Source organism: Musca domestica, unplaced genomic scaffold (assembly GCF_030504385.1).
Source record: "Musca domestica strain aabys unplaced genomic scaffold, Musca_domestica.polishedcontigs.V.1.1 236, whole genome shotgun sequence".
Classification (NCBI taxonomy): Eukaryota; Metazoa; Arthropoda; class Insecta; order Diptera; family Muscidae; genus Musca; species Musca domestica.
The window spans coordinates 394,612-418,100 of NW_026712270.1; the positions used below are offsets into that span (position 1 = coordinate 394,612).

General features: G+C 32.4%; 2 protein-coding genes across 13 annotated transcripts in view; one reads left to right on the plus strand and one right to left on the minus strand.

Annotated features, from left to right (window-relative positions):
* Positions 1–17,064, plus strand: part of LOC101897750 (myotubularin-related protein 4) — a 69,969-nt gene extending 52,905 nt beyond the window's left edge. For 5 of the 12 annotated variants that reach the window (XM_059123150.1, XM_059123146.1, XM_059123145.1 and 2 more), the window contains 10 exons: positions 278–463; positions 528–825; positions 890–995; positions 1,074–1,621; positions 1,723–2,635; positions 2,700–2,865; positions 6,563–6,673; positions 7,165–7,497; positions 10,163–10,383; positions 15,598–17,064. In XM_059123150.1, the coding sequence (XP_058979133.1) occupies positions 278–463; positions 528–825; positions 890–995; positions 1,074–1,621; positions 1,723–2,635; positions 2,700–2,865; positions 6,563–6,673; positions 7,165–7,497; positions 10,163–10,383; positions 15,598–15,868 (3,153 nt within the window). In that variant the 3' untranslated portion in view covers positions 15,869–17,064. Of the gene's footprint in view, positions 1–277; positions 464–527; positions 826–889; positions 996–1,073; positions 1,622–1,722; positions 2,636–2,699; positions 2,866–6,562; positions 6,771–7,094; positions 7,498–10,162; positions 10,384–15,597 lie in introns of those variants that run through there. The other 7 variants (XM_059123151.1, XM_059123152.1, XM_059123153.1 and 4 more) reach the window with 7 other exon arrangements.
* Positions 17,065–19,742: 2,678 nt separating this feature from the next.
* LOC131802727 (uncharacterized) lies at positions 19,743–20,297 on the minus strand (the record flags this gene model as incomplete). Its single annotated transcript, XM_059123167.1, is given in 2 exon segments — positions 19,743–20,206; positions 20,280–20,297. Coding segments are annotated over 2 exon segments (384 nt in total), but the record flags the coding sequence as incomplete, so codon positions are not given.
* Positions 20,298–23,489: the final 3,192 nt, after the last annotated feature.

Consider the following 23,489-nt stretch of genomic DNA (forward strand, 5'->3'; position numbering starts at 1 on the left):
ACAATGGTTTAAAGTTTTGAATAACCAAAACGATCCGAATCCCCACAAAGGGTCAAAACCAAATCTGGCACGTTGTAATATTTATATCAGTCTTAGGTCAGATACGAATTGGAAAATATTGGGCAACTGCCTCGGAACCTTCCCCATAAAGGGGTAAACAGTTTGAATAATCATAACTCAAGGCTGGGTGTTTACATCTGTCGGCAAAACCGCCTGATACTCTTTTACTTTTTATTTCCGAAAAACTCATTGAAATATTTTTTCTTCCCCTCTCCAGGGTTTTCGTGTGCTGGTCGAACGTGAATGGCTTAGCTATGGCCATAAATTTGCCGATCGCTGTGGCCATGGTCCCGGTTCGGAGGAACTGAATGAACGTTGTCCAGTATTTCTGCAATGGCTGGATTTGGTACATCAAATCCATAAACAGTTTAGTTGCAGTTTTGAATTTAGCATGGGCTACTTGGTGAGTGCCAAAAGGGCTTCCTAGCATTTTTTGCTCTAATTCCATATTTCTCTCATATTTGCAGATCAAATTAGCCCAACACTCACATTCTGGTCTATTCGGCAACTTTTTGTGCAATACTTTAAAGGAACGTTTGGAGAATTCCGTTTTTGAGCGTACCTTTAGTGTTTGGTCGCTGCTGTCCAGTCCCATCTATCGCAATCCTTTGTATAAGCCACAACGTGAAAAAGTCTTATGGCCGGCACATAATGTACGTGATTTGTCACTGTGGACCGAGGTGTATTTGGGCAGTCTGGTGGGTGGTAATCAAAATTCCATTGATTTTCCGAATTATATCAACGATACACTAATGGGTTCCATGAGTAAGTGAAGGAATTGAAGGATACCTTTAAAATAGTCAAATAAATATTTCTTATTTTTTTGAAGGTTCCATGTCCAAAACCAGATCTTATGGGGATCTAATAACGGCTGGTTTCATTCAAAACAGCATGTCAAGGCGTTCAAGTGATCCCAACATGACAGTGGATCCGAAGTAAGTAAACATAGCCTCTCTTTATTAGTGACTAAAGTTAATATTAAACTGCCTTGTTTTTGTTTCCCCCGCTTCTAGTCTCACCATCGGTTCGAATTCGGAAAACAATTCCATTGCCGATCTACAGTCGGACGAACGTGAAGAATCACCAGATATTTTGGCAAATTTAATACACGACACAACCCGTAAATTGGAGAATTTAACGAATGAGCTAAACAATCATGACAATGATGATTTCAAATTGGCATCGAAACATGCAAATGAATTGGAACACCTAGACAATGACGACCACGAAGAAGAAAGTAAAAAGCCTAAAAATGCAATGACAATTACTGAGTCAAGTAATGGCATCGTGCATTCAAGTGAACAACAACAACAAAATACTGGCTGTGATAATGAGACTACCAGAACAACAACAACACCAAATACACAAGGTCCATCAACGCCCACATCAAAGAAAACGAAAATTGTGGCCAAGGATGCCAGTCGGGATGGCAACGATGTTACAGACTCGTCACTGACAAACGGTGTAAATGGCATTCAACGAAGTTCCAATGGCATTACCATTGAAAAACATACCACCATGGGTCTGGATCTAATGATGAGAAGTGTGGCCATGGATGATGGTAAGTGGAAAAAAATTGGGATATTTTTTTTCCTTTTTCCTTTATTCATTTTTTTCCTAATCATCCCAAATTCACTTTTCTATTTTCTCCCTCTTTTCTAGACGCCTCATGCAACCACAGTTTGGAAACATCTTGCAATGGTTCGATGGCCGGTGATGACAAGACAAGCAGTAAAACAACAACAGATGAGTCCCATAATTTATGGCATGGTTCCATTAATACCAGTACTGACACCCTGGTACCCTTGGCGGAAACGAAAATACAAAATGGCAATTGTGATACAATCGATGGTGGTGGGGCCGGTAAACGAGATGCAATTTCTCCCAAAAAGCTCAATGTTGATAGCACAAATAATGGCGAAGAGAAGACAACAAAGAGTAGCAGCACAACATGTAAAATTTTGCCAAAAGTTCATAGCAGCAGCAACATTAACAGCATAACATCTCGACCAAATCAACTGTCCACCAGCAGCCTCAACACCACCACCACCAATGGCAATAATAATCTACACAATGCAACAACAACAACCACAGATGACATTACCACAACGAGTAAAGGCGGTGACAATAAACCCTCAAGTCGCTTGACCTCTGACATTGCTGCTGCCGCTGCCTCCGCCTCTAGTGGCATGATGGAAGAAAGCATACTCATATTACCTGAACATAGGAAATTAGAAATTTCCATTAGTGGCAAATGTGAAACAGTGGCCTCTAATACAACTACCTCGTCGGGTTCCAATAGCATTATTACATCCACAAATCAGCAAATGCCAATGGCTGCTCCACCACCACCACCGCCCGCAGCAGGGTGTCCATCATCTTCTTCTGCATTGCCCACGCCGACCTCAGCCTCAACAATGTCCGCTTACAATCTACCTTATGCTATTAATAATAGTAGTAGCGTTCCAAATAATACTGCAATACCTACTAATACAACCACAGCTGCCTCTAGCCAAAGAAGAAGACGTACCTCGTCCTCAAATTCGGGTTTTATTGCCAAACAAGCCAATGGAAGGTAGGGTCAAAGGCTTACATTTTTGTTTTACTCAAATTTAAAATTTGTTTTATTCTTTCCCCAGTTATATTTCACGCTTCTCATTGCCTGGCGGCGGTGTACGTTCTTTGCCTATGACACCACCTGGTTTGACTGAACGACAACAAGTTACTATTTCCTGCCCCGATGGTTTAGCACATGCTTTAAGTGAAGAAAATATAAGACTACAGCAAATTGTACATGAACATAAGGTAAGTCCATGGAAGGAAAGGAAATTGAAATGAGGAAATTATATGGGCCGGAAAAAAAGAAAGGAAAGAGAAACAGATTGAAAACTCGAGGGATTGATGACTGCTTTCAAAAACGATGTTGAAACATCTGAAAGAAATATAAATGAGTCAAGCAAGACTATTGCAAGAAATTTAATATAAAAATTTTTGAGATAAATATTATATTTTGGGACATATTTTGTTCGGTGACTTATAATGAAATTTGATATAGAACATATTCTCCTTGGAACTCATGACCCTTACATGAAGTATTGTGGGACAGTTCGTTTGAATTCATAAATCTTCGCAATTAATGCTGAAAAAATACAAAAATATAAACTTCATTAAACATCCAATTTGTTATATATATTTTAGCAGGATAATTTATATCTACCGATTTATTTTTGTCCAGGGCCTTTAGGGAAATTTAATGTAGAATATTTTTGCCTTTAAGTACATCATTATTAAATGAAGAACAAAGGAGCAATTTGGCCCAATTAATAAGCATTTCTAAATAACCCAAAAAATATATGTTTTGTATACACAGTTGTTTACAAATATAGAATTTATCGAGATATATTAAATCTAGAGATATCTTGTTGTTTGTGACTCATAGTGAAATTTGATAAGGAATATATTTGCCATTAGTGTCTTTCTTTTAAACTTTAGAATATCAGGAGAATTTGGTTAAATTCAAAGACCTTCAAAGCTAACCTCAAAAATCAATATTTTTACGCGCAATTGTTTATTAATTTTTTAAGTGGATGTATTAAATCTACAAACTTTTTGTTGTTGGTGACTTATAGTGGAATTTTATGGAGAATAATTTTGTCTTTAGGATCATCCTTCAAAAATGAAGTGTAGCAGGGCATTTTGGTCCAATTGAAAATTAACATAAAAATCCATAATTGTATATCAATTTTTTTTGGCATTTTATCGAGTCATATAATATTCTCAGATTTCTTTTTGTTGACCACTTCTAGTGAAATTTAATAGGAAATATTTCTGTCTTTACTGGCATCGTTCTAAAATAAAGTCGATCGGAATAATTTGATCCAATTGGCATATGTTCGAAATTAACCTAAAAAATCAATATTTTTACGTGCAATTGTTTAACAATTTTTTAAGGAGATGTATAACATCTACAAACTTTTTGTTGTTGGTGACTTATAGTGTAATTTTATGGAGAATAATTTTGTCTTTAGGATCATCCTTCAAAAATGAAGTGTAGCAGGGCATTTTGGTCTAATTCGAAATTAAACTTAAAAAATCAATAATTTTATACCCAATTATTTGTTGGCATTTTATCGAGTTATATTATATCCTCAGATTTCTTGTTGTTGGCGACTTATAGTGAAATTTAATAGGGAATATGTCTGCCTTACGGTCGTCGTCCTAAAATAAAGTCGGTCGGGACAATTTGGTGCAATTTGTATATGTTCGAAATAAACCGCAAAAATCAATATTTTTATGCGCAATTGTTTATTAATTTTTTGAGGAGATGTATAACATCTAAAAACTTTTTATTGTTGGTGACTTATAGTGGAATTTTATGGAGAATAATTTTGCCTCTAGAATCATTCTTCTAAAACGAAGTATAACAGGGCATTTTGGTCTAATTCGAAATTAACCTTAAAAAAGCCAACAATTTTATACCCAATTATTTGTTGGCATTTTATCGATTTTTATCAGATTTCTTGTTTTTGGCGAATTATATTGAAATGAAATAGGGAATATTTCTGCCTTTACGGCCATCGTCCTAAAATAAAGTTGATCGGTACAATTTGGTCCAATTTGTATACGTTCGAAATTAACCTAAAAAATCAATATTTTTATACGCAATTGTTTATTAATGTTTTATCGAGATATATAACATCTACGGATTTTTTGTTGTTGGCAACATATTGCGGAATTTTATGGAGAATAATTTTACCTTTAGGATCATTCCTAAAAAATGAAGAGTAACGGGGCATTTTGGTCCAATTCCCAAAAATGTTATATGCAATTGTTTATTGATATTTCATCGATATATATTTCATTTACAAAATTATAGTTGTTGGCGACTTATAGTGAAATTTAATAGGAAACATTTCTGCCTTTAGGGCCATCCTCCTAAATTTAAGTCGGTCAGGACAATTTGGACCAATTTGTATATGTTCGAAATTAACCAAAAAAGTCAATATTTTTATACACAATATTTTATTAATTTTTTGAGGAGATGTATAACATCTACAAACTTTTTATTGTAGGCGACTTGTAGTAGAATTTTATGGAGAATAATTTTGCCTTTAAGGTCATCCTTCAAAAATGAAGTGTAGCAGGGTATTTTGGTTCAATTCGTATACGTTCAAAATTAACCTTAAAAACCCAAAAATGTTATACCCAATTCTTTATTGGTATTTCATCGAGATATATTGCATCTACAGATTTCTTTTTGTTGACCACTTGTAGTGAAATTTAATAGGGAATATTTCTGCCTTTAGGGCCATCCTTCTAAAATAAAGTCGGTCAGGACAATTTGGACCAATTTGTATATGTTCGAAATTAACCAAAAAAGTCAATATTTTTATGCGCAATATTTTATTAATATTTTGAGGAGATGTATAACATCTACAAACTTTTTGTTGTTGGCGACTTGTAGTGGAATTTTATGGAGAATAATTTTTTCTTTAGGACCATCCCCAAAAAATGAAGAGTAACAGGGCATTTTGGTCCAATTCGAAATTAACCTAAAACACCAAAAATGTAATTCCAATTGTTTATTGATATTTCATTGACATATATGACATCTACAGATTTCTATTTGTTGACGGCTTATAGTGAAATTTAATAGGGAACATTTCTGTCTTTACGGCCATCCTCCTAAAATAAAGTTGGTCCGGATAATTCGGTTCAATATTCTATACGTTCGACATTTATCAAAAAAAAAAAAAAAACAATATTTTTATGCGCAATTGTTTATTAATATTTTATCGTGATATATTATATTGTTGGTGGTGACTTATATTAAAATTTTATGGAGAACACCTTCGCCTTTAGGTTCATCCTCCTAAAATGAAGTAGAACCGGACAATTTGATATATTTTGCATACGTTCGAAATTAACTTGAATTTAACATTTTTATACCCAATTGTTTATTATTATTTTATCGAGATATATTGTATATACAGATTTCTTGTTGTTGGTGACTCATTGTGGAATCTTACGGAAAATGTTTTTCTCATTATGACCATTCCACTAAAATAAAGAATAAAGGGACAAATAGACTGAAATTTGTTGACCTTCGAAATTATCCAATTAAAAAAATAAAAAATTTACTTGTATTTGTTTTTAACTTTTTATCCTGCTATATTAAGCCTAGAAATTTCTTGTGATTGGAGAGTCTTGATGAAATTTGATGGTGAATATCTTTTCCATTAGGAGAATTCACGTAAAATGAAGTATAACGCGACAAATTGGCCTCTAATCGTAGACGTTCGAATCTAACATAAAAATTGGATTTGTTCATATTTATTACATACACCGAATTTTGGTGGTTGGTGACTTATAGCAGAATTTGATGTTGACAATTTCTTTCACTTGGACTATTCCCCTAAATTGAGCTGAACCAATTCCTTAACCTTTTAATAATTTTGTATGAATGATGATAATTATTGTTTTTCTTTCTTTTTATTTCCAGATGCGCGAAGATGTTTTACTACGCGAACTGCACGATATGCGCATGGCATTGCTAAAGAAAATATGTCCAAATTGCAATAATGCAAATGCATCGGCCAACACTGATGAACAGGTGAATATCACATAACTTAAGCAAAGCGTTAACAATTAAGAAACCCCCCACACACTAAGAAAAATGCTTAGACGAAATCAAAGAAAAAACAATTTAGGTAAAACTATTTAATTCTAATCTCTACAAAAATATTCAATATTCCCCCCATAGAAAGAAAACCCCATAAAAAAAACAAATAGAAGAAAAGACGATTTGTAGATAACTAAAAACTGATTGGTTGTTAAATTTCTGTTGCTCTTCCCCATGTTTTATAAACATTTTTTTAATTAGCCTATGTTACTAAATGTGATTTATGTTATTTTTTTTTAAATAATTTCTTTTTGTACATTTTTTGTTTGTTACCAAATGAAAAAAAAAAACTTGCCAAAATTTTATTTTTTTGTACATAAGTTAGGTAAAAGTAATGTCTATTATGTTTAAGATCAAGTGCTATGAACATGAATATAATGATTGTTGTAATAATAACCACAAAACAACATCATCAACAACAGAAAATCCATTTTGATAATACAACAAATCTACCACCACATAGAAGACGATTTTGTGTTCCAACCATGCCAATGTATCAAGCAAATCGGCAGTTTTTCAAGCGTTATCGTCGTAGACGACGTCGTCATCAAAGGATGTTTTGTCACAGTCGAATCCCCACCACTGCCACCATAATTATTGAACACATTGACAATTGTAGAGAAGATAATGATGATGATAATGACGACGACGATTTGGATTATGAGTTGGAAGAAGAAGAAGATGTCTATGATGATGATTATAGTGATAGTTGTAATGGTGATAATGAAGATGCTGAGATTTATTCAGTATCAGGGGTTAGTTTTTTTTAATTTTGTTTTTTTTTAATTTTTGTTTTGTTTGGGTTTTTAATTTAAAACTTTTTTGGCCCACACTGCTTTTTGCTCTCAATGTGTTTTTTCTCTTGTCCTTTGCTGAGCATGGAGCTTTGATGTTATAGATGTCTTTTTTTTTTTTTTGTGTTGCTTGAATTGCTGGCATGCAATAAGCTGGATTTTTTTTTTTTTTGAGAACACCTCTTAACAAAAAAAATATATCAAAAAGATATTAGGTGGTTAAAAAGCCACAGAGAAAGGTGTAATTGTTATCTATGGACTCCGTTTATTCAGCGAATTGTAGAGAAATTTGATAAAGAACATTTTAAGGAAGTCGGCATTTCCATTAAAAAAAAAATATATATATACCAATTTGTTACTGATATTTATTTCGTAAATATTATATATACAGATTTTTTGTTGTTGACGACCCATAGTGGAATTTGATGTAGAATATTTTTTGCATTGGAGGCATTCTTCTAAAATGATGTGCCCATTGCATCTGGTTGGCCCAAATCGTTGACCTTGAAAATCAAACAAAAAATTGCATACCCAACAAACAAAATTTTGTATACCAAAATGTTTACCTACATTTTCTTGGAAAATATTAGATATACCGATTTCTTGTTGTTAGCGACTCATAGTTAAATTTGGTGAAGAATATTTTCACCATTGGTGGCATTCCTCTAAAATGAAGTTCAATGTCTGAAATTTGGCTCAATTCGTAGAACTTCAAAATTAACCTAACATTTTTTGTTATTGAAATTGTTACCGATATTTTCTTGGTATACATTATATATTCAGATTTCTTGCTGTTGGCGACTCTTAGTTAAATTTGATGTAGAATATTTTTTTCCTTTGGAGACGCCCCTCTAAAGTGACGTTTAGCGGGAATATTTGGCCAAATTCGTAGATCTTGAATGTTAATCTAAAATTTGTCATACCTTAATTTTTGCTTATATTTTTTTGGTATATCTATTATATATACAGATTTCTTGCTGTTGACGACTCTTAGTTAAATTTGATGTGGAATATTTTTTCCTTTGAAGACGCCCCTCTAAAATGACGTTTAGCGTGGATATTTGGCCCAATTCGTAGATCTTCCAATTTAACCTCAACTTTGTTATACCCAATTTCTTGCTGATATTTTCTTGGTATACATTATATATGCAGAATTCTTGCTGTTGGCGACTCTTAGTTAAATTTGATGTAGAATATTTTCTCCATTGGAGATGCCCCTCTAAAATGACGATTAGCGGAGATATTTGGCCTAATTTGTAGATCTTCCAAGTTAACCTAAAATTTGTTATAACAAAATTTTTGCTAACATTTTCTTGGTATATATATTATATATACAGATTTCTTGTTGTTGGCGACTCATAGTTAAATTTGATGTAGAATATTTTCTCCATTGGAGGTATTCCTTTAAAATGAAGTTTAATGGGTAATATTTGTTCGAATTCGTAGTACTTCAAAGTTAACCTAAATTTTTTATATCCAAATTTTTGCTGATATTTTCTTGGTATATATATTATATATATATCGATTTCTTGTTGTTGGCGACTCATAGTTAAATATGATGTAGAATATTTTCTCCTTTGGAGACGTCCTTCTAAAGTGACGTTTAGCGGAGATATTTGGCCTAATTCGTAGATCTTTGAAGTTAACTTAAAATTTGTTATAACAAAATTTTTGGTAACATTTTCTTGGAATATATATTATATATAGATTTCTTGTTGTTGGCGACTCATAACTAAATGTGATGTAGAATATTTTCTCCATTGATGACATTCCTCTAAAATGAAGTACAATGGGGTATTTGGCCCAAATCAAGGGACTTCACAATTAACCTAAAATTTTTCACAACCAAAGTTTTGCTGATATTTTCTTGGTATATATGTATATTATATATGGCGAATAATTGTTGTTGGCGAATCATCGTTAAATTGGGTGCGGAATATTTTTTTCATTGGAGGTATTTCTCTGAAATTAAGTTTAATGGGAATATTTGGCCCAATTCGCGGGTCTTCAAAATTAACGTAAAAATTTTTTGATGTTTTGTTGAGCGATATTTTGTTGTTGGTGGGTCCTCCTCCTACTCCTCCCCTACGAGAATATGTCTTAAGGCAACTCTTGTATAAAATTACCCATTTTAAACTCTCAAAACTATTCAAAAAGTTCCAAAAATTATTTCCATTAACCCTCGTAGAACTTGGGAGATCATTTGTGACTCTCATCATCATTAGGAAAGAGAAACTTTCCACTTTTTCTTCTTTATCAACCTATCTTTTTCCTAAAATGTCGATTTTTTCCACATTAAACAGTTCTTGTAAAGAAATTGAAAAAATGTGAGGTTAGGTTTGACGTTATGTTTGATGCGCTTTTTTTTGATTTCACTTACCAAAAGCTTTTTATAAAAGATAACGCTTTGAAACAAAAGAAAATTGAAATATAACAGCATGAAATCGTCTTTTTTGTAAAATGAATTGAATTTAATTTTTTTGTATAACACTCTCAATGTTTGTCTCTCTAACGAATCTCTTTATATTTTCTCCCCCCCAATTTCCTTTTGTATCTTTCTTTTCCGCTCATGGATGATGATGATGGCATGATAAATTTATGGATTTGAAAAAAAAAAACAACATAGTGTTCAGCACTGGATAATGTAGAAAATGCTTCGATCTGCTCATGGGAGGCCGTTGAAGATCGCAGTGCCAGTGGTCCCTCGTCCTGTGCCACAACCAGTTCCTCAATGCAACCAAATGCCACAAGTGTATTATGGGTACCCGATCATGCTGTTTCACGTTGCACCAGCTGTCAAACGGAATTTTGGCTGGGCCGAAGGAAACATCATTGCCGGTGCGCATTGTAAAAAAAATATGTTTTGACTTTATATCGCTCTCTCTCTTTCTATCTATCGTTGTTTAGCTTTTTGTTTGTTTGTTACTTCTTTCTGTATCATATTAGTGTTTTAGTGTCATTTCTTTTATTTGTTGTTTTTTTATTTCTTTCTTTAGTTTTGTTCTTTTTATGAAATTGTAACTAACATTTGTTTGTCTTTAATTTAAGAAAAAAAAATATTTTTTTCTGTAAAATATTTAGGATCTGTTTCTGTAAAACGTCACAAAATGTAAAAACACATTTGGAAACGTGTTGTCATACCGGAAAAATCCCCTAAATTCGGATTGCACATCATGTTTAGAGTCGTATGTAACGTGACTTATTCCACATTTTTCTAAAGCATACTTTAAGGCGCTCCCTTATTTCACAAACAAGAAATGAATGCTTTACAGATTAATATAATTATTATACAACATATGAATACAGTATAAGCATATTTTATAGTTGCTAAAATATAGCAACTTTTTATACCTTACACCACATACTGTAACATTTAGAAGGAAGCGATGTAGACCCATAGTTACTTTTGAAGATCTTCATAGAATCACTTTCTGAGTCGTTTTATGCATGCCAGTCCGTCTGTCCGTCCCTCTCTCCATGTATTCTTGTGAACAAAATGCAGGTCGCATTTTTTATCCGATTGAGATGAAAATTTCCAAACAACATTTGTTTGGCCCAAGGACGAATAGCTCCCATATATATCTTCAACCGATTTCGGGTTAATTGTGCACCAAATGACCAATATAAGTCCAAACGAACTGAATTTTGGTACATCCTACCGAATTCAGTCTAGAAGCAAGTACATCAAATTTGGAGAAAATCGGTTTATATATAGCTATAGCTCCCATATATATGTTTTATCCGATTTGGGGTTTTAAGTCCCTCACAAGCGTAATATACACTCCACAAGAATGATATTTGGTACTGGACATCAGATACTGTTCGAAAATACCTCTGTCAAATTTTATCAAGATCGGTTCAGATTTGGACATAGCTCCCATACATATCTTCAACCGATTTCGGGTTAATTATGCACCAAATGGCCAATATCAATCCAAATGATCTTAATTTTGGTACATCCGACCGAATTCAGTCCAGAAGCAAGAACATCTAATTTGGAGAAAATCGGTTCAGATATAGCAATAGCTCCCATATATAAATTTCATCCGATTTGTTGTTTAAGTCCCTCACATTCGTAATATGTATTCGACAACAATGATATTTAGTATCAGATATCAGATACAGCCCAGAAATACCTCCGCCAAATTTTATCAAGATCGGTTCAGATTTGGTTATAGCTTCCATATATCCTTAATCCGATTTCAGGTTTATTGTGCAAATAATGGCTAATATCAGTCCAAATGGCCTGAATTTTCGCACATCCGACCGAATTCAGTCTAGAAGCAAATACATCAAAAAAATCGGTTCAGATATAGCTATAGCTCCCATATATATGTTTCATCCGATTTGGGGTTTTAAGTCCCTCACATGCGTAATATGCATTCGACAACTACAACAAAATATTTGGTACCAGATATCTTATGGACCTCGGAAATACCTCTGCCAAATTTTATCAAGATCGGTTCAGATATGGACATAGCACCCATATATATCGTTAATCCGATTTCTGGTTTATTGTGGAAATAATAGATAATATCAGCCCAAATGAGCTGAATTTTGGCACATCCGACCGAATTCAGTCTAGAAAAAGGTACATAAACCTTGGTGCAAATCAAAAATAGCTATAGCTCCCATATATATGTTTCATCCGATTTGGTATATAAGTCCCTCACATTCGTAATATGCATTCGACAACAATGATATTTGGTACCAGATATCTTATAGAGCTCGGAAGTACCTCTGCCAAATTTTATCGAGAACGACCAAGATTTGGATATAGCTCCCATATATATATATCCTTAATATCAACCCAAATGCCAAATAAAAATTGTGAAAAATCACTTTACTTATGACTCTTAACATGAAGTGAACTCTGGCCTTTCGTCTCTTTGGCAACTGGCATTTTGTTGACCCCCCCCCTATGTTTCCTAACACCAATTTTCCCTTTCATTGTTAATAACCACATTCACATTGAGTTCTTCGTTGTTAATTAATCAATTAACTTTAACTTGTAATAAAACCTACTATTACTGTACTCTACACTAGATTTAGTATCATGTTTAATATATACCAAAATCACACATATACATACATACATACAACATATGCAATTACATACAATAAAGCACTCATATATATATTTTTTTAATTTATTAAACTATGCTTTGTTCCAGAACTTGGAAGAATCGAAATCGATTTCTCCTTTATGATATCGAAAGAAAATCCAAAGCTAGTAGATTCTTGCAGGTTCTGGAGCAGGGCATGTTTTAGGCCAAAAATAATGGTTTGTAAAAATTATTCATTGATTTGAAATCTTGTACACGCACACACTTTCTTATGTAGAGCTACGGTCACATTTTGCCAAAATAAATTTATATAGACTTGAAATTCTAACTTTTTTAAAGTTACAAATCGAAATTATGAAGAACCTCACAGAAGGCTCGGTCGGTTTGCCGACGTATCAAAATACTTCCAAAACAAGTTAAATAGTATCATTCGGTTATGCCGACAGATGTATACCCCCAGCCTTGAGTTATGATTATGCTACCTATTGATTCCCTATGTGAAAGGTTCCGAAGCAATTGGTCCAATTGCTATCTGACCTAAGACTGATATAAATATTACAACGTGTCATATTTGGACTATATCGCCTACTTCCTATACTTTATATGAGATATGTGCAAATTTTTCGAAAATGGGGAAATAGGTGTTATTATGTACCAGATATAGCGGACCGAAATATTCCACTTTATCTAGTACAGATAAAAATATTGGTACGTGCTTCACAACAGATCGTAAGCAAAAACATTTAAATATGTGAAAATTTTTAAAATTTTTTAAAAAACACTTTTTCAAAATACATCGAAGTGTGGATTTTTTTTAAATAAATTTTTAGAATCTATCGGACTGTGGGTTTTTATTTTTTAACCCTATTGAAACGCGAATTTTTTAAAATTAAAAAAATTTTAAAAATATCTCTTTAAAATCTATCACATATGTGGATTTAAATTTTTTTTTCAAAATCCATCGAAACGCGGATTTTTAAAAAAATATTTCTTCAAAATCCATCGAAACGTGGACTTTTAAGAAAATATTTTTTCAAAATTCATCAAACCGACAGAGACTTTTTTTCAAAATCCATTAAAAAGTGGATTTTTTAATGTATTTTTTCAAAATCCATCGAAAAGGGGATTTTTTAAAAAAATATTTTTTCAAAATGCATCGAAATATTGATTTCTTAAAAAATAATCAAAATCCATGTTTAAAAAAATCATCGAAATTAATTTTTTTTTCAAAACGTGGAATAATTATATAATAAATATGATATATTTTTTTCAAAATCCATTGAAACGTAGATTTAAAAAAAGACATTTTTTCACAATCCGTCGAAACGTGGATTTAAAAAAAAAAACATTTTTTTCTAAATCAAAATTCATCCAAAAAATTTGAAAAATATTTTTTCAAAGTACATCAAAATATGGATTTCTTAAAAAATATTCAAAATTCATCGCAACCTGGATTTTTTAAAAATATTTTTCAAAACGTGGAATATTTATGTAATAAATATTAAATAATTTTTTTCAAAATCCATCTAAATGTGGGTTTTAAAAAAAGACATTTTTCCAAAATTCATCGAAACATGGATATTTTAAAGATATATTTTCAAAAACTTGAAAAATATTTTTTTTTTTTAAATTTGCTGCATTTGATGCAATAAACGAAAACCTGGATTTTTTAAAAATATTTTTCAAAACGTGGAATATTTATATAATTTATATTAAATATTTTTTTTTTTTTTAAATCCATCGAAATTTTCCACATCCATCGAAAATTGCATTTTTTAAATAATTTTTTTCAAAACGTGGATTTTTTAAAATATATTTTTCAAAATTCATCAAATCATAGATTTTTATGAAAATGTTTTTTGTCAAAATCCATAGAAACGTGGATTTTAAAGAAGATATATTTTTTCAAACGTAGAGTTTTAAAATATATTTTTTCAAACGTGGAATTTTAAAATATGTTTTTCAAAACTTTGATTTTTAAAATATAATTTTTCAAAATCTTTGCATTTTTTTAAAAATATGTTTTCAAAACTTGGATTTTTTTTTAAATATTTTTTCAAAACGTGGATTTTTAAAATATATTTTTTCAAACGTGGAGTTTTAAAATATATTTTTTCAAAACGTTGATTTTTAAAACATAATTTTTCATAATCCATACATTTTTTTAAAAATATTTTTTTCAAATCGTGGATTTTTTTTAATAATATTTTTTCAAAACTCGGATTATTTTAATAATATTTTTTCAAAACGTGGATTTTTTTTAATATTTTTTCAAAACTCGGATTATTTTAATAATATTTTTTCAAAACGTGGATTTTTTTAATAATATTTTTTCAAAACGTGGATTTTTAAAATATATTTTTTTAAACTACATCAAAAAATATTTTTTTAAATATTTTTCCAAATCCATCGAAACTGGAATTTTTAAGTAAACATTTTTTTTTCAAAATTCATCGAAACGAGGATTTTTAAGAAAATATTTGCTCAAAATCCATAGAAACCTGTATTTTTAAGAAAATATATTTTTCAAAATTCATCGATAATCGGAATTTGCATTTTTTGTGTATTATTTAATTTTTTTTTTTTTTTTAAATATAGTTTTTCAAAATCCGTCGAATAGTGGATTTTTAAAAAATATTTTTTTCAAAATCCATTTTCCGCGGATTTTTTAAAAAATATTACAAATTTTGATTTTTTTTAAATATTTTTCAAAATTCATCGAAACATGGATTTTTATTTTTTTTTTTCATTTTATTTATTTATTTTATTTATTTATTTTTTTTTTTTTGATTTTGGATTGTATTTTTGTTTTTCTTTTTAATATTTCTTCTGTATGGCCATTGCATATCCATTCAAAATAACTTCACTTTTCACATTTTCCATACCTCTGCATTGCATGCAGAACACACACATTATTTGTTTTTGTCTATTATTTCACTCTTGAACCTTTGTTTAATTGCAATTCTTATTTTTCTCTCTTTTTTTTTTCTGCCAGATCTTGCGGGCAAATTTTCTGTGCTGATTGTTCCGAATACTGGGCACCGCTGCCAGATGCCAAGCTGTTTAGTCCGGTGCGATTGTGTGGACCCTGCCATGCAACCACAACGCGCACCATGCAACAGGTTAGCAGTGAAATGATGCCGTCGTCGACGCCGCCCGCAGTGGCTGCAGCCGCAGCCGCCGCCACTGTAGCAGTCAGCAATAACAGTACCAACATGCATTTGCAGCAGAACGCCACAAAAACAGCAGCAGCATCAAAGGCTTGAATTAGATAAAAGAAAATAACAACAAATCCCCAATTCAGAAGAGTAAGGAGAAGAAGAATATTAAAGGAAAACCAAATAAATTGAGGATTGAAACGAAAAACGGAATTTAAAAAAAATGTATGCGCGATCTTAGATGAAAAATTAATACAGGAGTTGATGAGGGCAAGCCCACTAATGGACGGACAAGATTGAAAATCACAACACATTATTATCATTAAAATGCAAAAGAGAAAATCTAAACTAAACTAAAGAAAAGAAAAATATATATAATTATTATTATAAATATTAACATGGCATAAAACAATATTCCCCCCAAAACCAAGAAAAAACTATCCCCTTTCCAACCCATAAAAGTACGTTTTGGATGTACGAAATCCACTCGATCTGAAATGTCAATTTCATAGAGCACATGTCAAATAATAGCCACTGGATTTATGACTACGATTTACGTGACGTATAGACTATGGAATTGATATTTGGAATTAGTAGCTGGGAGTTAGTAGTCTAAACGTGTTCTAAGACCCCAGCCTCTAAAGCCAGCCCCCCTTTTAACTAATATTATCCCCTCTCTATTCTAAATATCCCTTTATCCACTCCTCTATTTCTCCCTCTCTCTCAAAAAAAATAACCAAAACATTGTTACTTAGTAAAAAAAAAAAACAACAACTAAAATTCAAACACAATTATTGAAATTTGAAATTGAATTTCTTTGAAAACTGAGAAAACCGAAACTGAACTGATGTAGACAAAAAAAAAACAAAAATTATTATTTAAAACAAAAAACTAAAATAAAATGTCATTTTATTAAAGAAACTAAACAAAAAAAAAAAACAATTGTATAAAGAACAAGCATATATATTTAATTAATTTAAAACAAAAACAAAGAAAAAACTGTTATGTTTAAACTTTAAAAAAAATGAAAAAAAAAAACAGTTATTTAAAATAAAAGCAAATACACAAAATAGCAAATAAAAATTCAAACAAAAAAATGCATTCTCAGCAAATGGAAGCAAGCATAACGCCCATTATATAATTATTATTACTATATTTTAAAAACAAAAAACAATTATTATTGTAACGGTGTCGATTTGAAATTTAAGTACTCTTATTTTGTTGTAATTCTTCTATCTTTCTTTCTTTCTTTTTTTAATTTAATTCTGTGATAAAAATTTTATCGATGTTGAAACAAAACAAAATTTGGATCTATTTTTTTCGTTTGGTTTGGAAAATTTATTTTTTTTTTTTGGTAATAAAGGAAAAAAATGGGGAAAAATTTTGGAAATTTAAAAATTTTGTTAAAAATTCAAACAATCGTAGATTTTCAAAAACTAATTTCTTAAAGAATTTTTTTCAAAGGTCCCCAAAAATCGAGATTTTTTTGGTGAATATTTTTATTTTGGTTTTTTCGGAAAAGAGAAAAATGGAAAAAATATTTTGGAAATTTAAAAATTTTGTTTAAAATTTGAAAAAAAAAAATAGTAGATTTTCAAAAAAGAATTTCTTAAATAATTTTTTTTCAAAGGTCCCCAAAAATTGAGATTTTTTTGTGAATATTTTTAAAAATTTCCTGCAAAATTTTTCTAAGATGTTAAAATTTTTTTTCCATGTAAGAATATTATTGTTTATATGGGCTGACAATCAGATGAATATTTTTAGAAAATATTTGGGTTTCTTTATTTATTTTTTTTTTCAAGAATAATTAAGAGATTCCCCATTGGATTAACCTGACTTTTTTCAGAACGAAACTGACAGCTTTGCTATAGTTGATCTCCTCCGGTCTAAGGGAATGGTCACTTGGTTTTTTGATATAATATTTTACCAGGAGGGTATATACAGGGTTAGATAAAAAAACTGCAACAAAGTCAAAAGCCATAATTTTTACATTTTTTTCAAATTTTATTGAATGAAAGCAAAAAATGTCGGAAACAGCCTCAAATTTGAGAATTACTTTAGATTTGTTCGAATTGGTCACCTTTGGCACAAATTGGGGCCTTCAAACGCTGCCCGAATGTTGCTCTACGGTATTTTGGCCCATTCCCGGCGAAGCGCTTGCTTGAGGTGATCGACACTTTGGTATTTTTAGTGTCAACCTTGCTTTCCAAAATACTCGAGACACAATCTTTCAACGGATTGGTATCCGGAGATTTTGTGGTGACCATTGTGCGCTGAAAATGAAGCGAGGATCCTCATTTTGTAACCATTCTTGGGTGGCGCGTGCTAAGTGCGAGGGTGCTGAGTCCTGTTGAGGTCTGCGGCCAAAATGTTTGGCTTTAATACATCCTCCAGAATATTTTCGTGATAATATCCGGCATTTATTTTCATGCCACGGTCGATTAATACGAGGAGAGCGACCATCGGTTGTTATGGCGGCCCACACCATCACCATGGCCGGCGCTTGAGTTCCGGTGGTCAACGGAAGGTGCACATTTTCAGCTGACCTCCTTGGCAAGTAAACACGATCATTTTGTTTGTTTACAAACGGTTGGATAACGAATGTTTTCTCTGATCGCAGAAAACCAAATTCGGCAGTTCACCACTTTCGGCCAAGCGAAGCAACTCTTTAGCTCTTTTGAGTCTATTTTTCCCCCATCCCATTTTGTCCAGTATCTAAAGATCTGCTGTGAAGATAGGATGTATCGGCGTACTCCTTACGGTACCTACCCTACATAGGGTCAGAATTTTGAATATCCATGAAGCTCATAAAACACGAAATTAACATCCAATTCCATTCAGACCCGGCACATCTCAATGTTTCTATCAGCACAAGATATGTTATAAAGATGGTAGAGATTGGACCATTTCTTCTGGTACCTCCCTCAAAAAGGGTAGCGATACCTCCCGATATTCGGTATTTTAATGATTTTAGCGATATTTTTTAAAAGAATTGTTTCAAAAGTTTGTATTTAATGATCGTAGTAGGCACAAGTCTATGGCAAAAAATCGTGTATGCAGGTTCAGGTTTTTGTATAGCCCCCATATATCCATACCTCCCGATATTCGGTGTTTATTTGCGATTTGATTTTAGCGGTGTTTGACCATTTTTATTAACCGGAATCGTTTCAAATTTCATAATTGAAGTTCGTAATGGGTACTACAGTCTATGGCAAGAAGTCGTATGTGCAGGTTTAAGTTTTCGTATAGCCCCTATACAACCATACCTCCCGATATTCGGTATTTTGAAGATTTTAGCGACATTTTTTACCAAAACTGTTTCAAATTTCGTAGTTGAAGTTCGTAATGGATACTGCAGCCTATAACAAAAAATCACTTATGCAGGTTTAAGTTGTCGTATAGCCCCCATACAACGATATCATCCGATATTCGGTATTTTGATTATTTTAGCAGTATTATTCACCAGAATTCTTTCAAAATTTCGTAATTGAAGTTCGTAATGGGTACTACATCCTATGGCAAAAAATCGAGTATAAAGGTTTCAGTTTTCGTATAGCTCCCATATAACCATACCTCCCGATATTCGGTATTTTTTGTAATTGAAGTTCGTAATGGGTACTGCAGCCTATAACAAAAAATCACTTATGCAGGTTTAAGTTTTCGTATAGCCCCCATCTAACCATACCTCCCAATATTCGGTATTTTAATGGCTTTAGCGGTATTATTCACCAGAATCGTTTGAAATTTTGTAATTGAAGTTCGTAATGGGTACTACAGCCTAGGCCAAAAAATTACTTATGAAGGAACACGTCGTCGTATAGACCCCCATATAAAGGGGTTTCATTTGAGATGTATTTTTCGATGGAATTTTTTTGAAATTTTTAGGTTACCAGGAGTAGGAAATTTGACGAAAAGACCTCCGTAGTGAAAATTTACATTCCACTTCCATTTCCATCCATAAATAAAGAAAATCTTCAAACAGTTTACATGGAAAATTTCAGTGTTTGTTGTTGGTGTTGTTTTTTTTTATTTAAATATTTGTTTGTTTGTTTAATTTATTGTGTTTTTGTTTTTCTTCACTTATGTTCCCCTATAGGTGGTATATCCAAACGGTGATAGCAGCAATGGCACATGATAATGTTGGCCTCGTTCACATCTTATCACAATCTCAACGAAGGGATAAAAACTCGACACCTTACAGCTGTCGAAATAGTTTTGGACATGAAATTTTAATTTGTAAATGCCCTGTTCAAAATCTTTAAAATCCAATAACTGGCCAACACGACCATCTGAGTTGGTAGAATGTTGAGACAATTCCTGCCACTGGCCGTCGTTCAATTGACGATAGAGAGTTAGGGGTAAATTGGCCACAGCTTTGCCCAGCGCTGTGTCTAGGACGTGACAGGATATGGTGCGATTGTTGTTCATTGTGTCAGCTTTGAGATTCTTGAGAATTGCAAAAAAAAGAAATCGAAAGTTAGTTTGGTTTTGCATTACAGACATGCATGCATTTACTTACCTCACCAGTCTCCACCCGTAAACGAATGCGTTCCCAGCCGCTGCTCATTTTGAAATGTCGCCTTTGGAAATTGTAATCTCTTTTTTTGAGGTTTATGTGTTTTCTTTTGTTATCTTCTTAACTAAGTGTGTTTAACTTTAGACATATTTTATTTAAAATGTACAGGGGATTGTGTTTTATATCATATTTTTCATTTATTATAACATTTAGCACAGTTGGGGTGAGAAAAATAGCAGGGAAATAAAATTAAATGTTTTCGAAGAAAATTGCTTGGAATTTTTGGCATGGAGAAGGAAGCGTGATAGACTCATGGTTAATTTGGAGGATCTTCATAGAATCACTTTCTGAGTCGATTAATGCATGTCAAACCGTCTGCCCGTCCTTCCATCTGTCCATGTATTCTTGTGAACAAAATTCAGGTCGCATTTATTATCCGTTGGAGATGAAATTTTCCAAAAAATATTTGTTTGGCCTAAGGACGAACCCTATTGATATTGGTGAGAATTGGTTCAAATTTAGATATAGCTCCCATATATATTTTCCTCCGATTTCGGGTTAATTGTGCATTAAATGGCCAATATCCATCCAAATGACTTGAATTTTGACACATCCGTCCGAATTCAGTCTAGAACTGAGGATATCAAATTTGGTGAAAATCGGTTCAGATATAGCTATAGCTACCATATATATGTTTCATCCGATTTGGTGTTTAGGTCCCTCACATTCGTAATATGAACCCCACAAGAATGATATTTGGTACCACATATCTTATACAGCCCAGAAATACCTCTACCAAATTTTATCAAGATCGATTCAGATTTGGATATAGCTCCCATATATATGTTCAACCGATTTCGGTTTAATTGTGCACCAAATGGCCAATATCAGTCCAAATGACCTGCATTTTGGCACATCCTACCGAATTAAGTCTAGAAGTGAGGACATCAAATTTGGTGAAAATCGATTCAGATATAGCTATAGCTCCCACATATATGTTTCATCCGATTTGGTGTTTAGGTCCCTCACATTCGTAATATGAACCCCACAAGAATGATATTTGGTACCAGATATCAGATACAGCCCAGAAATACCTCTGTCAAATTTTATCAAGATCGGTTTGGATTTGGACATAGCTCCCATACATATCTTCAACCGATTTTGGGGTATATTGTGCACCAAATGGCCAATATCAGTCCAAATGATCTGCATTTTGGCACATCCGTCCGAATTCAGTCTAGAAGCAAGTACATCAAATTTGGAGAAAATCGGTTCAGATATAACTATAGCTCCCACATATATGTTTCATCCGATTTGGTGTTTAAGTCCCTCATATTCGTGATATGCACCGCACAATAATGATATTTGGTACCAGATATCAGATACAGACCAGAAATATCTCTGTCAAATTTTGTCAAAATTGATTCAGATATAGCTATAGCTCCCATATATATCTTCACCCGATTTTGGGGTTAATTGTGCACCAAATGGCCAATATCTTTTCAAATGACCTGAATTTTGGCACATCTGATCAAATTAAGTCTAGAAGTGAGAACATTAAATTTGGAGGAAATAGGTTCAGATATAGCTATAGCTCCCATATATATGTTTCATCCGATTTGGTGTTTAAGTCCCTCATATTCGTGATATGCATTCGACAACAGTGATATTTGGTAGCAGATATCTTATGGAGCTCGGAAAGACCTTTGCCAAATTTTACCCAGAGCGGCTAAGGTTTGGATATAGCTCTCATATCTATCCTTAATCCGATTTCAGGATTATTGTGCAAATAATGACTAATATCAGCCCAAATGAAGTGAATTTCGGGATTCCATTTTGTGGAAATGGGCTCCGATATATATATTTTTAATATAATCCTTCTTGAAATGATATGTTATTTGGCATAGAAGATACAAATGTCTCATCAAATTTAGTGAAAATCGATTCAGAATTGGATATGCCTCTCATATATTAGTTTCCTCTAAAACCAAAATAGATGCTCTTAAGCCAAATGTTAATAGGTGGCGGTATGATCTACATCAAATAAAATCTTTTGTCATGGGAGCTCTACTAAATATGCATAGAAATGTAGGGTATATAGTCGGCCCCGCCCGACTTTTGACTTTTCCTTACTGTTTTTTTTTTTGTTATGTCAAAATTTTTTGGCACTGAGTGCTAACTATCTGTCCCCAAAAAATGTTCCAAGCTACCAAAACCACACGTTGAAAAAACATGTGCTAAATTTTTGCTCCATAGTATATTATTCATAAATTCTGGAGAAAAATGCATAACTGACATCCACATCTTATCTAGGGCTGTGAGATTTAACACGAAATCTCGAAAAAAAAATGATTGCTCATATACACGAATATACCATGGAAGAAACATGCTAAGAAGAAATACAATTGATAAAGATAACAAGAAGATAACGTCTTTGTAAGCCGATAAACAGATCTCAGCCATAAATGACGACAGCAGCTGAACGTTTCTTAAAAAAGAGTAATAAAACAATTTTATCTACGGTCTCAATGCCTTTCAACACATTAAAAAGCATCAAAATCTTTTTTAAAACAGCGACATCTGTTGGTGAATAGTAATAGTATGACATGCAAACAAACTCAGACATAGACATCTGCATATCAATTTATTTGTTGTCAGTGTTTGTTATGGTGTTACTATTCCCCACTAGAGGGCACTAAGCAGAAAACACAACGTAATCTATTAATACCATGTTCACATCTTTAGATCATTTGCAGCCTTAACAGGCGTTTACACATTCGGCAGTATTTTTTTAAAGACTGATAATGTTGATATTGCATATAAAAATTACAAAAAAATAGAAACATTAAATAACTGAGAAACATTTTGAAAAATTTAAATTTGTTTAAAACTAAAAAATGATAGCAATTTAAAAATCGATTTATTAAAGAATATTCTTTTAAAGGCATAATAAATTGAGACTTAAAAAATGTTTTTTTCAGAAGCCAACGGAAAGTGGATTTTCAAAGAGACATTTTCTCAATTGCCTTTAACATCTGGATTTTGTTGAAGAACTTATTTTAAACGACCAATAAAACGAGGGTACTTTAAAAATTTGTTTTCGAAGGTCTTAAGCTGGGAATACATAAAGCGCTTATTTGGCTGGCTTAAGTCATCGGCTAGCTTCTTCGGAAATGAACAAAGGAGCCTAGGCCCAAAATCGAACTAAGTCAA